This window comes from Bipolaris victoriae, assembly GCF_000527765.1.
Source record: "Bipolaris victoriae FI3 unplaced genomic scaffold scaffold_11, whole genome shotgun sequence".
Taxonomy (NCBI): Eukaryota; Fungi; Ascomycota; class Dothideomycetes; order Pleosporales; family Pleosporaceae; genus Bipolaris; species Bipolaris victoriae.
The window spans coordinates 213,129-227,213 of record NW_014575381.1 but is presented as its reverse complement, the minus strand read 5'-3'; the positions used below and the strand labels follow the sequence as shown (position 1 = coordinate 227,213).

General features: G+C 49.3%; 3 protein-coding genes across 3 annotated transcripts; 2 read left to right on the top strand and 1 right to left on the bottom strand.

Annotated features, from left to right (window-relative positions):
• Nucleotides 1-326: 326 nt before the first annotated feature.
• COCVIDRAFT_34466 (hypothetical protein) lies at nt 327-3,735 on the top strand (the record flags this gene model as incomplete). Its single annotated transcript, XM_014705029.1, has 5 exons — nt 327-343; nt 394-1,074; nt 1,121-2,326; nt 3,102-3,307; nt 3,413-3,735. 5 exons carry the CDS (start codon nt 327-329, stop codon nt 3,733-3,735), a joined length of 2,433 nt encoding a protein of 810 aa, XP_014560515.1.
• Nucleotides 3,736-4,305: 570 nt separating this feature from the next.
• Nucleotides 4,306-12,169, bottom strand: COCVIDRAFT_23375 (hypothetical protein; the record flags this gene model as incomplete). Its single annotated transcript, XM_014704960.1, has 8 exons — nt 4,306-5,601; nt 5,653-6,592; nt 6,643-7,126; nt 7,177-7,711; nt 7,762-10,438; nt 10,484-10,794; nt 10,840-11,537; nt 11,584-12,169. 8 exons carry the CDS (start codon nt 12,167-12,169, stop codon nt 4,306-4,308), a joined length of 7,527 nt encoding a protein of 2,508 aa, XP_014560446.1.
• A 544-nt stretch (nt 12,170-12,713) lies between these two features.
• COCVIDRAFT_89004 (hypothetical protein) lies at nt 12,714-13,117 on the top strand (the record flags this gene model as incomplete). Its single annotated transcript, XM_014705028.1, has 2 exons — nt 12,714-12,980; nt 13,034-13,117. 2 exons carry the CDS (start codon nt 12,714-12,716, stop codon nt 13,115-13,117), a joined length of 351 nt encoding a protein of 116 aa, XP_014560514.1.
• Nucleotides 13,118-14,085: the final 968 nt, after the last annotated feature.

Sequence of the window (14,085 nt, the reverse complement as noted above, 5' to 3'; positions counted from 1 at the left end):
ATGACCAATCTTGGCAACTCAAAGAATCACGCCATGGTCAGTTTGGTGTTGCACAACTCTCTGGCAACACTCCTCAATTCTCTCGCGTCATGTTGTCTTTGGAAATTTTCATGTGACGCACTTTCAAAGCTTCTCGTACACATCTTGAACATGATTGTAGACCGAGTGATTGATGTCGAGTTTAAAGTTGTAAAGCTCAAGGGAAGCGGTAGTGGTAGCACGCGTCATTTTGGGCGGAAAGGCGCGCCCCATCCTGGTTCAGATCCCCTCGCCCCAAAATAAGCCTGCCGCAACCACCCCACAAACATGTCAACGCGCTGGTAGCCATGTCTTTTGTGGTTGAGTAAGTCGATCAATTGGAGCGCCACACAATCCCAGCTGACGTTCAATTAGCCAGGTGCGCCGGATAGACAGCCAGCTCGATCGGCTGCAGCTATCGTCGAGCCCTAGGACCTTCTCCATTACCGCCGAGGAGGCTCACGACCCGGCAAAGACAAGCCGCATTGCTCATTTGCAGAACCTCATCAAGTCGCTCTCCACAACCGCTTCTTCCAAGCACAGTCTAGTCCCAGCGGCCAGAATATCCGAAACCTTGCAGCGAGCAAGTATCTCTACCGCAATCGAGGATGCGAGCTATGAGCATGAATTGGAATGGCTCCTCATTAGCAAGGCGACAACACAGGCCTACGGACAGGTTCTAAATACTATATTGGAGCAGACAATTCCTCTCGAGAATGATCTCTGGTACTGGGACGACATCCTCTCGACCTACAGCTTTGCCGGGCTGTACTCTGTGCAGACATCGCCAGTCCGGTTGTGGAAATGGTCGCAGGAGATATACCACGATGTGCGCTCAAGAGGCCCTCAATTGGCTGACGGCTGGAGCCAGTTTTATGGCCTGGTCAAGGATACTGTACAGGAGCGCAGCATTGCAAATATCCAGCGAAGAGTAGTAAGCCCGCTGGCACTTGTGAGAAACGAGGGCAGGAAAAAGCGTGCAGCTCTAAGGAAGATACGAATGGTCAATGCCAATGCACTCGGTGTGCTACTCGGCGAAGGTCTTGGTAACGAGAAGTACGGCGACCATCAAGCCATATTGATATCTGCTGACATTTGCCAGCGTACATGACGATGGCACACACACGCCCACCCTGCTCGGCGCTCAAGGCGGACAAAGGTGGAAGAGTGTCATGTCTAAGAACATTGCCCTCATGGATGCTGTCATTCAGAGTGTGAATACTGCAGAGCTTTCCGTTGATAAGTTCGACGACTCGGTTGCCAGCATCACTCAAGACGACCAGTTCTATTTGCTACATGAGCCATCTGGCGAACGGGCTGCCACTACCTTGAAGCCAGCAGAAGTTGCAGAGCGCCTCCAGTACCTGCTCAAAACTGCGTTACCTACCTACACGGCCAACTTCAACGCAGTCGTCAAGGCCAATGGCCGTCCTTCTCGTCTGATACGCTATTGGCTCCCTGCAACCCTACTACTAGTATCCTCAACCACCATCTTGCGCATCGTTGTAAATCGAAAGGAAGAGCTACTGACTTGGATCCGTGAACTCGGGCAAACAGTCATTGACTTTTGGTCGAATTGGGTGATTGAGCCAACCAAGAGAATCATCGGCACCATTCGCCACAATGAGGAAAGCGAGGTCTCCATTATGAGCAAACGCAGCCTGGAATCGGATCGTGCCAGTCTCGAGCGCATGGTTGTAGATTTTGCAGTCAAGAATTCTGAGGGCCCAGCATTGAACGAGTCTCAGATAGCTGATATCAAGGCAAAGGTGCGCGAGGGCGATCTGACAACGGTTCTCAAATCCTACGAGAAGGACATTCAAAATCCTGTCAAGGGCGCCATAGTCGGTAATCTAGCCAGTGCTTTACTCATTCAAGTTCAAAAGACCAAGGTTGATGTCGAGGTCGCGATGAGTGGCATTGACAGCATTCTCAAGAGTCAGGAGCTACTTTTTGGCTTCATTGGTTTGACACCGGGTGTGCTGGTAAGCATTGGCGTCTATCGCTGGCTTCGGGGCGTCTTCAGCAGTCGCAAAGGAGTGCAGCAGTGGGCAAGGCAGGGCCGCATGATACTCATTCTGCGTAACATTGACCGCATCCTTACTGGAGCGATTCCGACAGCAGACGGCGAGATATCGTACAAGGACCACGGTTTACTCCTCTGCGAAGTCCATCTCCTCCGACAAGCTGCAAGTGGCACCCTGCCTCGACGCATATTCCAGGACTTACTGGTGGAGATAGACGAGATTGTGGACGTTAGAAGCGGGCTGCAGCGACAGCAGAAGGTAGTTGAGCGCATAAGATGGGCGTACTCAAAATGGGTTGTTTGAGCGAGGCGGTCTTCCGTAACGGGGATGACGCAGCATCGGGGTACCCATGAATAGCGGAGTTGTCGAATACAATGCAAAACATGTACTGTATACCCCAAACGTGACAAGCCGCCATGTCTCAAGTGTCGAGTGACGGTGACGATGACGCCGGGTCAGGCCAGACTGGAGGCGCAGTTGCCACCAAGTCGCCTCTTGTCGCTTGTTGCAGGTGACAGTGACGAAGGTTTGGTGAGCCCGTGCGGACTATTGGCGCTAAACTCCAACGTTGGCACCATGGGAAGGCTTCCCTCCAACGCCGTTTACTCGCTGCCTGCTGGTAACCAAAACCCACCGCCAACCCTTCCCCAGCCTGCCTTGTGCCTGTATCAACACTCAAATACGAACTCGGGTACATTGCCAGCCTAGTCTCTCTTGCGACCGCCAGCCAAAGCCAGCTTCCCCGTCTCACTCCCCGAACAGCGGGTGCCAACACCGCAACCCACTCTCGCGCACGATAACGCACACGGCCGCCCTCTACCAACATGGCTGGCTCCAGAAATTATGACTTTCTTGTAAGCTCCTCTTCTCTCTCGTCATGTTTATTTGCCCTCGCGGCCCTAGTATCCCCCACACTCGCTGCTAGGCCCTGAACACCCCTCCACCGCCTGTATACAGGACCCACTCTCTGACACAAGTCCCTCTGTCCTCATAGATCAAACTCCTCCTCATAGGCGACTCGGGCGTAGGCAAGTCGTGCTGTCTGCTGCGCTTCAGCGAAGACTCGTTCACTCCCTCGTTCATCACCACCATCGGCATCGACTTCAAGATCCGCACGATTGAGCTTGACGGCAAGCGCGTAAAGCTACAGATATGGGATACGGCAGGTCAAGAGCGCTTCCGGACCATTACCACGGCCTACTACAGGGGTGCCATGGGCATCCTGTTAGTCTACGACGTTACCGATGAGAGGAGCTTCACCAGTACGTCCGTCCCATCACCTCCGAGAGCTTGATCATGTCTCGGAGAGGCTTTAGAGAGAAGCAACAAAAAAGAAAATGGAAGACATCACTAACGTTTATCACCAGACATTCGCACATGGTTCGCCAACGTTGAACAACACGCCACCGAGGGTGTCAACAAGATCCTCATTGGTAACAAGTGCGATTGGGAAGAGAAGCGCGCCGTCTCAACAGAACAAGGCCAGGCTCTGGCTGATGAGCTCGGAATCCCCTTCCTCGAGGTCTCTGCAAAGAGCAACATCAACGTTGACAAGGCCTTTTACAGCTTGGCCGGCGATATCAAGAAGCGGTTGATCGACACTGCAAGGACAGACCAGACTGCCACGCCAAAGGTGGATGTCAGCGGGCAGGATGGTGGCAATGCGGGCATGGGTGGCAAGTGCTGTTAAAGAGGGAGGTGGAAGAGTGGCCATGCATGTATCTGTGAGTTTGAATCGAAGAGATGGTTTTGGGAGGAGAAGGGGAGGATCAATGCGATGTTGAAGACGCGGCGGGGGTAAGAAGCGGTGACTGGCTATGCAGACGGCTGGCACGTTAGCGCTTGTACTGAGGCTACGAAAGACGACTGCAGAAAGTTTGCATGATGATATATGGCACCACCATGGTAGGCAACTCGCTTGAGCGATTCTTTTGGGTATCATCACTTTCCTTACCACTTCTTTGTTCCGGCGTTTTGAGAGAATGGGAGTACCTACCTTTTACATTACGTATTGTAATGCCAACCTTGTATATGCCACATTTATTTTCCATTAAAAGCCGCTAACCACTAATACACAAAAATCGCATCCATGGTACAAAGAAAACAAAACAAAACAAAAAAGCCTACATAGAGTTCGATGATATGTTTCCACAGCACCATTTGTCAAGTCGTCTTCAAGCATATCCATACTCCAAAGTATGATCCTGGCATCGTAAAAAAAAAGAAAATCGCTCTCTCTCTCTCTCTCTCTCTCTCTAGATTAGAAGAAGGCACACCATCCAATGTACATGGCCGCTAGGTTCTGCGGATCCCTCGCCATGGCGATAAGTGCCTCAACGTAGCCCTCCACACTCAGCGGTACACTCTCGCCCTTCAAATACCCATTCACTTTGGTCCTCGTAATGTCCAAAACCTCCTGCGGCGTATCCGGCACCCCCGCAATCTTCTTCCTGCGCTTCCCGCCTAGGAAGTCAGCCGTAGGATCGTGCACAAACGTCTCCAGTATCGTAATGAGCGTGTCTTCATGCTGACGAAGAAGCTTATACGTGAGCTCTGCTGCTTTGCGGAACGGGCCTTCGACGCCCTGCGGGCCCATGGCATCCACCATGTTGTGCGTCAGGCGGAAGGGAACGAGTTCGGGTTTTTCAAATGTAAGACCTTTGTCGAAAAGACAGTTGAAGTCTACGTGGAAAGTGCCACCGTCGCCCTGCTCTAGGAGTACGTTTTCGCCGTGACGATCGCCTAGACCTAGGACGTGGCCTACAATGCTCATCACTGCACAGGATCGAGTGTAGCGCAGGCGTGCGGTAAACCATGCTTCTGGCTCGGGAAAGGTTTCGACGAACCATTCGTGTAGCACGGGTTTGAACTTGCCAAGGATGCGTTCGGTGAAGATGGGGATCTTGGAAGGCGATGAAGAGGCTTCGTTGAGTAGCATGCGAATCTCGTTGTAATCAATAGAGATGTTGCGCTGGCGGTAGAAACGCAGGATGATGTCGCGCATTGGCTTGAGGCCCTCAACCCACTCGATTGTTCCGCACTCTTCATTTAGTGGAGTGACAGCGTATGTTTTGATGTACAGACGTCGCTTGCTGGATTCAATGTCCTTTTGGAGAGCCCGGTTGATCATCGCATTAAACTCCATCAGACGCTGATCCTTGCGTAAATCGTCTTTTGGTTTGCAGAGCAGTCCGTAAGAGCGTCCATCGGATCCACGGACGTTCAGCTTTCGTGGGCGCTGAAGTGATGACAAGACCAGCACGTCGTCATCGAACGACTGGATTGTGATGGGGTCTACAGGGAACGGATTGTGACGACGAATAGCTTGGCTATCGTTACCTACTGGTAAATTTGGAAGAAGATTGGTCTCAATTGGAACCACTAGTTGAGTAGGAGCAAGCTTGTGGTTGAATCCGAGATCCCTTGCTAAGCTCACACGTGCAACTCGCGATTCAATTGGGGCATCACAAGCCGCCAGCAACGCATCAGTAAGTCGCTGGCCTTGAATGATGAGATTCTTAAGATCAACAGACATTCCTTTGCGCTTTGATGCATCCTTGTTTTTTTGTTAGCAAGTCTTTTTGCCTTCACTAGCTTGAGAACTTACGCGTAGTTTCTGCAGCACTCCAGAGCCACGGACTCGGCGGTCGTCTTGCGTTGAATGAAGGACAGCCAACAAAGCCCATAACGATTGCTGAGGGTATGATGAAGCAACCCGAATAATGATCATCTGAAGAGCATCCCAAACGTTCTTGTTCGGATGGCTGATGCGTGTGATGATCTGCGGGAAGGCGGTGTACCATGCGAAAGCGGGCATTCGCTCTCCTGCATAACGCTTCAGATACTTGTTGATATGGTCAAGATAGCCCAGCCGATGTTCATGGAATTCCTTATCCTTTGCGGCTCGTGGGGTGTTATTCATGACTTCCATGCCCATGTCCAACCACAGCGTGAGTATCTTGGGCAGAGTTTGATAGTAGTACTTTGTTCCGTAGACCGTTGATCGAACAAAATTCTCAATGACGAGCTTAGTCAAGCTCCCAGATAGATATTCTGGGCTTTGCTTCGATACGGATTGCTGTTTCTCGGACTCCAATAGCTTGAGGTACCATCTCCCTAGATAGTAGTGACCCTTGTCCCACCGGGGATAGGTTGTGACACCAGTCACGTACTCTTCTTTAAGAGAAACCGCTTGTGTCTGGCCAGCACGATCAAGCCATTTGGCGAGCAACAGTTGAGCGTGGCACTTGACCTTGTTCATCGGGTGCTCTTCTCCTCGGCCAGCAGTAGTCACCGAAACGTTGATAGGCACAGTCTCGTCATGTTGAAACACATTACTGTCGATTGCACCACGTAGATTTTGAATAGCTTTGCGGTGATGGCCTTCTTTCCATAACAGCTTGGAGTACTCAATTTTTGATGCATTGTCTCCTAGTCGTTCGGCATGGAGTACAGAGTTGAATGCAGTCGTCATGAAGTCGCCCTTGCGAGCAAGTCTTCCCGTCGTGAGCCACGCAGATGCAATGTCGAGTTTGTTGAACTGAACCCTGATACCAGTCAGTATTAATGTTGAATGCTGTTCAAGTGTTGCACTTACCGAGACAGTTTCATCGCGGCACGACGAATGCCTAACAGGTATTGCTTGTCTGAGGTATATGCTCCGATAATATCCAGGCGTCGATCGAGATTCTCTAGAATCACTTCACGGTCTGATGTTACCATACCTATACCACTTACAGCTTCTACTTCGTACAGCGCATGAAGCTTGACCAAATGCTCGTGTGACGCTTGGACGGAAGCCGTTGTCGATACTGTTAAGCTCTTTGCTACAAGCTCTCGGAGCTGTGCAATAAGACGTTGAAACTCGGTAACCTTGTCATGACGAAGTGCTAAGAGTGCTTGACCTATACCTACGTTGAAGTCCATGAAATAATTAGAATCTGTGGAATGGGAATTGTTAAGGAGACGCTCGAGTTGTTCCCATTTCCCAGCTGACCAAGCTGCCTCAGCAGCAAAAGGCAACGTCTTGGCTGAAAATGAGTTATTGGCGTAAAAGCTATCAACATAGTTGAGAATCGCATCTGGTTTAGGCATTAGCTGATTCTTCTGTGAGATTTGTACACACGCATACCATATTGGCCAGATTCTTTCAAACACGTCAAGAGATTGATCTGGGTTTCGGCGTCGTTCGGTCTCTCAGCGAGTGCAATCTCATACCAGCTTTGAGCCGCAGTCCATCGACCGGCTTTACGGTCTTCGATTATTTGCTGTTCCGGATTGAGTACCTTTAGGTGAGCCGATATTCCCTCTATGCTGTCCGGTTCATCAATATGGGCATAGATCATCTGCAGGTGCTGCAAAAGTTCGTCCTTCTCTAAAAAGGGCTGGTTTGATTCCGCCTTTACATCCCGTTGCTGGCGATAGTACTGCTCCCAGTGGAACAAAGCTCGAGCATACGAACCGCATTCGACAGCTCTCTGGGATATGATCTCTGCAGGAATGAGTTGAAGTATACCTTCCACACGACTGACCTGCTTTATTGCGTTCATCTCTTCGTTCTCATGAACACCGCGGCCTGTCTTGCCAGCCATGACCCTGGCATCCGATAAGGATTTCCGCTTTTCCTGTAACCACAATGAAAAGTAGTCAAGCGTTTGGAATACGTTCTACCAGATATCAATAATCGCTTCCAGGTTATGATTTCAGATATTCTTACCTCACTACATTGCTTTGTAGTAGATGCCTCATGTTGCTCCATTGTGGACAAATCAGCTTGCAATACCTGAAGAAGTTCTCGCCCAACGTTGGTCATGTTCTCTTCGTTATCAGACACGACAACGTTCAGAGCCGCAAATGGAAGAATGAAGGTTGCGATTGAGAGATCGTAACCCCTAATTATTCGGGCTAACACTGGGAAGACCATCTCGACATTGACGCCTTGCCCTTTTCGCAGCAAGTCGTAAACAAAAGTCTGAAGCCAGGTTGTGTGACTCAGTCCCTGATGAAAGATGGGGTATTTCGCGCCCTCGTACTGCAAAGCAGGATTCATATTGACGGAGTATTTTGAATCCAGGAAAGGTGTCAACACAGTTCTCACAGCTTCTGGAATATTGTTCCAGCGTTGTGCCTCCGTGCTGCCTTGAGATGACCGGGGCTTTGCTCCACGAAGAGCACTGAAACCACAGTGCTTTAGCATCTCCTGCATAACGTAGGCAATCCAACCTTGTGCTTTTGCGTTCGTTGTAGACAAAAAAACCTTGACGAGGACCTGCTCAAGAAGCAATGCTACAAAATCAATGTCTTCGTCTCTACGTGAGAAATTCGATAGCATCAATACGCGCTTTTTCTCTCGAACCGTCTCTACTCGATATGGATCAAGACCACCGATAATGCCGAGACATTGTGCACATAGTATGGTGATATCAGAATGGTCTTCGGAAAATCGAACGCTAGCATCAAGGAGAGATCTAGTCAAGGCTGCCAACACAGGAAGTGGCTTCTGCCCGACTACCGACTGATGCAACTCTTCCTGGTTTTCGTCCAAGAAGGGCACAAGCTCTCTAAGTGCTTGACGCACTACGACAGAATTCTGATCTTTGCACCGATTGCTGAAGGCATGAAAGACCTTGATTGTCTCTACCATGTCCTTAAATCTTACTAGCTCTCCTTCTATTTTGGACAACATCGGAATGGTTCCCAGGGAAGGGAGATACTCAACTCTTGCTCGCAGCTGTGCGTTGTGTTGTGTAATAATGTTTTCGATGGTTTTGTGAGCTTTGGCATGTGTCTCGTCCGAAAAAATATTCCAATGCTGTACGATCAACGCAAAAGTTTGGTCGATGACGAGCATTGTCTCATCCGCATCGAGAGCTGACAGGAAAGCTGACCAAACATTGAACGTATCATCGCAAAGATCGGGATCTGCCATAGCTGACTGAAGGCAAGCGCGGATCTGAGGTAAAGCTCCGTTCACGCTATAGCGAGCGAGATTGATGAGATCGCCAATGGCAGCTATGCACCTCCTCCGTTCTGGCATGGTATACGGCACAGCTTTTCCAGGAGAGTTTGGTGTTTCGATCACATTAGAGAAATATGCTATGATGCCTAGAATATGTGTTTCGCAAAAGGCATCAAGATTCTTTGATTTTGACGTAGACTTTCGCGGGCCTGATTTGGTATCCGGTGCAAGCGTTGCGAGTGTGGTAAACCCGTTGTAAAACGGCTTCTTTCTGACTCCTTCTTGATCAGCCGCTAACAAGAGAATTTCAATAGCAATGCCCGTTATGTCCAGCGCGACCCAGGACTCCAGTCTGTTATTGCTGCCGTCACGAATAGCTGGTTCAACAGCAGCCAGTGTTTCCATTGCAGTGCGTTCAACATCAGGCACAGGTTGTGACAGAAGCAAAGCTAGGATCTTGGCAAGATTGACTCTTGGATACGTCAATACGTCGACAACAGCAGCCTTTCGTGCTTGAGCAATCTTCTCAATGATATCTCTCCTCTTACTCAATACAAGATGGGGTAGTGTATCCGATTGGGTTTGCACAAGGAGTTGACGAACGCTTTGTTCAGTTAGATCTGCCAATTGCTGTGCCTTCTGGGGTTTGTTGACAATATCCTTGATGACGGAAAATCCGATAACTTTCCAGTAGGGGCGCAACAGCTGTGTCGTATCCATGGAAAGTCCTTTGGCAATTGACTCGAGCTCACGGTAAGCCATACCACACACCAATGCGTTCGGGTGACCAAGGTATTCGACGAGATGATGCAATATGATTGGAAGCTCCAATTCACCGCATGTTTGAGCAATTTGGCCATAAGCCATGATTAGCGTCTCCTGATCGGATAGAAAATCTCTCTTTGCGAGTGCATCGAGAAACTCTATAGTATACCTCCGATTCTTTTCGCGGGTACTTCTCGAAATGTCGTTGCGAAGAAAAACCATAAGGGAGTTCGCAGCTGCAATTTTCAGCTCTCGCAGAGATCTGCTCATGCATGCAAGCAACCATTGTCCTAGCCCGCAATCCTCAAGAGCTAAATATTCAGCATCTGAGATATGGTTGTATACACGGCCAATAGCCACAGCCATGAGAATTTTTGATCGTGGCGATGCTTGAAATTTTTCTTCCCTAGCGATTGCAAGCATAGCAGCAATGACATCTTTCCAGTTTTCCGAGCGATCCACGAGGTCCCAATAAGAATTTTCACTCCGTGCTTGCTGGTTATTGATATCACACAAGGTGCAAGTAAGAGAATCCAATGAATGCGGCGTGAACCGTGGCGATTCCAGAGATCGCGAACTAGCGCAAGCAACTCTTGCCAATGCTGTGATAATTTCTTTCTGCGCACTCTCATTTTTCTGCTCGTCGTCCGGTATAGAAAAGTATCTCGTCCTATACAAATAAGTATCGTGTAAGAAGTAAATTAGGTCAACTTACTGAATAAGATCCTGTGCATTAGACAAGAAGAGCACCGGGGAATCATGTATGCTACCGTTCAAACTCATCATAATTCGCCTAAGAGCATCCTGGTTGACGTCTTCTGAAGATTCTGGCAACTTTTTCCGTCGCTTGGCTGGTCTGTCTCCGTCACCCAGGTTCAAGGCTCGGAATGCCTTGACAGCAGACATTGATTCCTCGGAAAGTTGAGCATCAGAGAAACTGCCAAATTCATTCTCACAAAGCTCCTTTCGTAGATTTGCAACTTGCATAGACTGTATATCTGGGGAGGTCCAAAGACAAAGTGCCAGCTTGATTTCGTCAGTCAAAGAACGTACTAAGTGAGGATTGCGTACCTGCAAGTCTTTATGGAGCTTTACAAAACACTCTTCATCTTGGAACAGCCTGTCCACAGCATGCTCGACTTCGTTCTGAATAACATGTCTGGTTGAATCTTGTCGTCGTCGCGGGATCGAGTTGTCAATTGGTTGATATCCGAGAATGCTGCGCAGGCGAGTGAATATAGATGCTATTCGGATCTGAACAACTTCTGATGTCTGCGTAGCAGACAAGCTATGGAGGAGTTCTATAAGACTGCTGGTGAGCACTTGAGCGATCTTCGACGAAGCTGGCGCCCGGTTTCTAGGCGTGACCGAAGAGGTCAATAATGACTCCAACAGTTGCATGTATACGAGCATAATCTCATCATAGATTGCGCGTCTCTCCGAAGATATCGTCCAACGTCTGTAGTGTCGCCACAAACCCTGTACGCTGTCCACGATCCAGGGTAAATAATGCTCCAGGGTAACCAAGGTTGAAAGCGCCTTGCTTTGAGGATGTATAGTATCTACCAATGCAAGCAAGAGGCAAAATCCTATGTGAATAGCCCCGTGATGAGACGAGATGGCCCGCTGTAGATCATGAGGCAATGCAACGAGCTGCTGGCTTTCCGGCCAGAAGCTGTTGACAGCGCTTGATGATGGTAGAACTAGACTGAAAGACGACGCTGGTGGTGAATCCGGGTTGTCCAAGGCCTCAAGTTCCGAAACGATACCTGGAAGTGGTTACAAAAATGTGTTGAGTTAATGGAAATCGCTTACATTGTATGCAAGATCTGTAGAGCTGCAGCACTGTTGCGGCTGGACGCCATAGCGAAGAAGTCTGAGTCAATGCATTGAGACAAAGATGCAAAAGCTGCTGGACATGCTTATGTACAGGTTGCAGTGTCGTATGTGTCAACAAACCAAGCAGCTTCGGATACAGCCAGAGGATGAGCGGAGGACCAGGAATGCTCTCGTCGTCACCCTGTTTGATGCTCACAAGCAGATGTGGCTTCTGCTGCAAGATAAACATAAGGGCCGCGATGCTGTCAATCCCTTGCTGCCTTTGTTGATCTTGAGCAAATGGGTCATCTTTGAAAAGGCCCTCAAGCCCTGCTTCGGCAATCACACATATGAGTGCAACCAGCTGGGGGTCAGGCTCATCCGTGTTTGGGTGCTGTAAGAACTCTTTGACCAACTCGCCAAATGTGACTTTGGTAGCTTCATCGCGTTGCGCGTTGACATTTGAGGCATTGTGAACAATCTGGGCAGCAATAGTCGACGGTGGAGGGATGCCATTTGAGTGCCCACTTGTCATAGGCGGCGGAGCCATACGTTGAGTCGAGCCCCCGCCTTTGCGGGCCATGATGGACGCCACTTTACCGATATAGCATGACTTGGGAACGTAGAAGAGAAGATCGAGGCTCCTTCAAGACCATCCACACTGAGAATACCGGTAGAAAATTCGTGGACTCTCGGATACTATCGTTGACGACCAAGGTGGCGTATGATTGGATGCTGGAAGACTCGTAGTTGAATGTTGCTGTCAATGGTTGCCTGGGGGCGGCAATATTGTCTGGTCTCTCGTTTCTAGTTTGGCCTGATCTTGTAAATTTTGTCGCTCTACTGTTGTGAGCGATGGCGTATGGTGGAAGAGCAATGCATACCAAAGAGGGACGTGGGTGGGATTACGTGAGGCGCGTGTGGGACAATTCACGTAGTCACGGGACGCCGCCAAGTCCTGTCTCGGGAAAGAGCGCTGCTCCGCAACTGCACTGCATCATCCATCTTCAGTTCCGACAGAACTTGCGGGCCCGCCTCCCGATCCGAGAACACGGCACATCACCTTGAACTCATATTACTGAACTTCCTGTCTGTCCGCTAGGGCCTAGCCTTGACAAATCCGAGCCATGCCAGGCCCCTTCACATCCAAGTCTTTCAGCGCCACGCTGCCCAACTCGCTTGCAGCGCGATACCGTAAATCGCTTCAGAAGCACCCATTCCTACTTTTTGGGCTGCCGTTCCTCACTACCATGGTGGCGGGGTCTTTCATGCTGACACCCGCCACGGCACTGCGATACGAACGATATGACCGCAAAAACCAGCAGATCACACAAGAGCAAGCAATGGGCCTCAGAGGGGAGCGGAGAAAGGTCAACATGCGTGATGAATACTACGTATGTACAGTATCGATATAGGATTTCAATGGCTTGAGCTGACAAATTTGCAGCGGTTGCAAGCGAAAGATCTTGAGGACTGGGAGCAGAGGCGTGTTAAACGACTACCCGGCGAACCGGACGGCACGCTTGTATAAGCCTCTTCCTCAAAACGCATTAAATTCGCATACTCACAGTCGGACTTGGAGATGCAACATTGCTGCTTGCACAGCATGCCATCTCACAGCCACGCTCACCTTGGTTTCTGGAATACACGATCGTGATAGTAGAATATCGTGAAATCATCACAAAAAGTTCGGCTCACTTCGAATTCTTCCAGTAATTCATTGTCGTAGAGAATGAGAGAGACAGGGGATTTGTTTTGCAAGAATTATGTGTTGAAGCACATACTAAAGTGGTTGCGCTCCCAGATTATGGAGAACGGCAAGCGATGAGAATAGCTATGCGGCCAGTTGAAAAGGGTTGGCAGTTTGGGTTTGCGCAAGGACGAAAGAGTACGCGTTTGAAGACTGGTCCTCCTTTATCGAAGTGAGATTAAGTATGGATTGGTTATTGAGATCCAGGCGCTAGGCTGTTGAGCTATGAGTCCTTGTTCGGTTGTATGCATACAACACGCCCAAGACTAGCGGATCGTGATGATGCAACAATGACCTTCGCCTTCTAGGAGATGAAACCGCAAACGGATGTTCAATGCCCGGATCGCTTACAGGGAATGTAGTCACCAACAAATCTGCGATAAGTACATAGACTGATATGATTGTCAATGGTATTCCAGGTTATTCTATCTACTACCTCTTCAGCATGAACTCACGCGACAACTATAATTCGCGGTTCCGGATCCAACCATCGCAATATGTACAAGCTAGTGAAGCAACATTGTACGCCGATATAGACCAATAGGATCCTCTTACCATCCTATCAAAGATACAAAGACAAGGCTATGAGCATAGCATGCAACAATATGACTAAACGAAATGAGAACAGGTATATGCCGGATATGCGTGAAAACTCGTAAGCAGCCGAGTAAGAAAGCGCCATAAACACCACAACATAAGATGTACCCAGTGCTTGCATGTAAGGGAAAAGAAAACAAAGGAATCGTAGT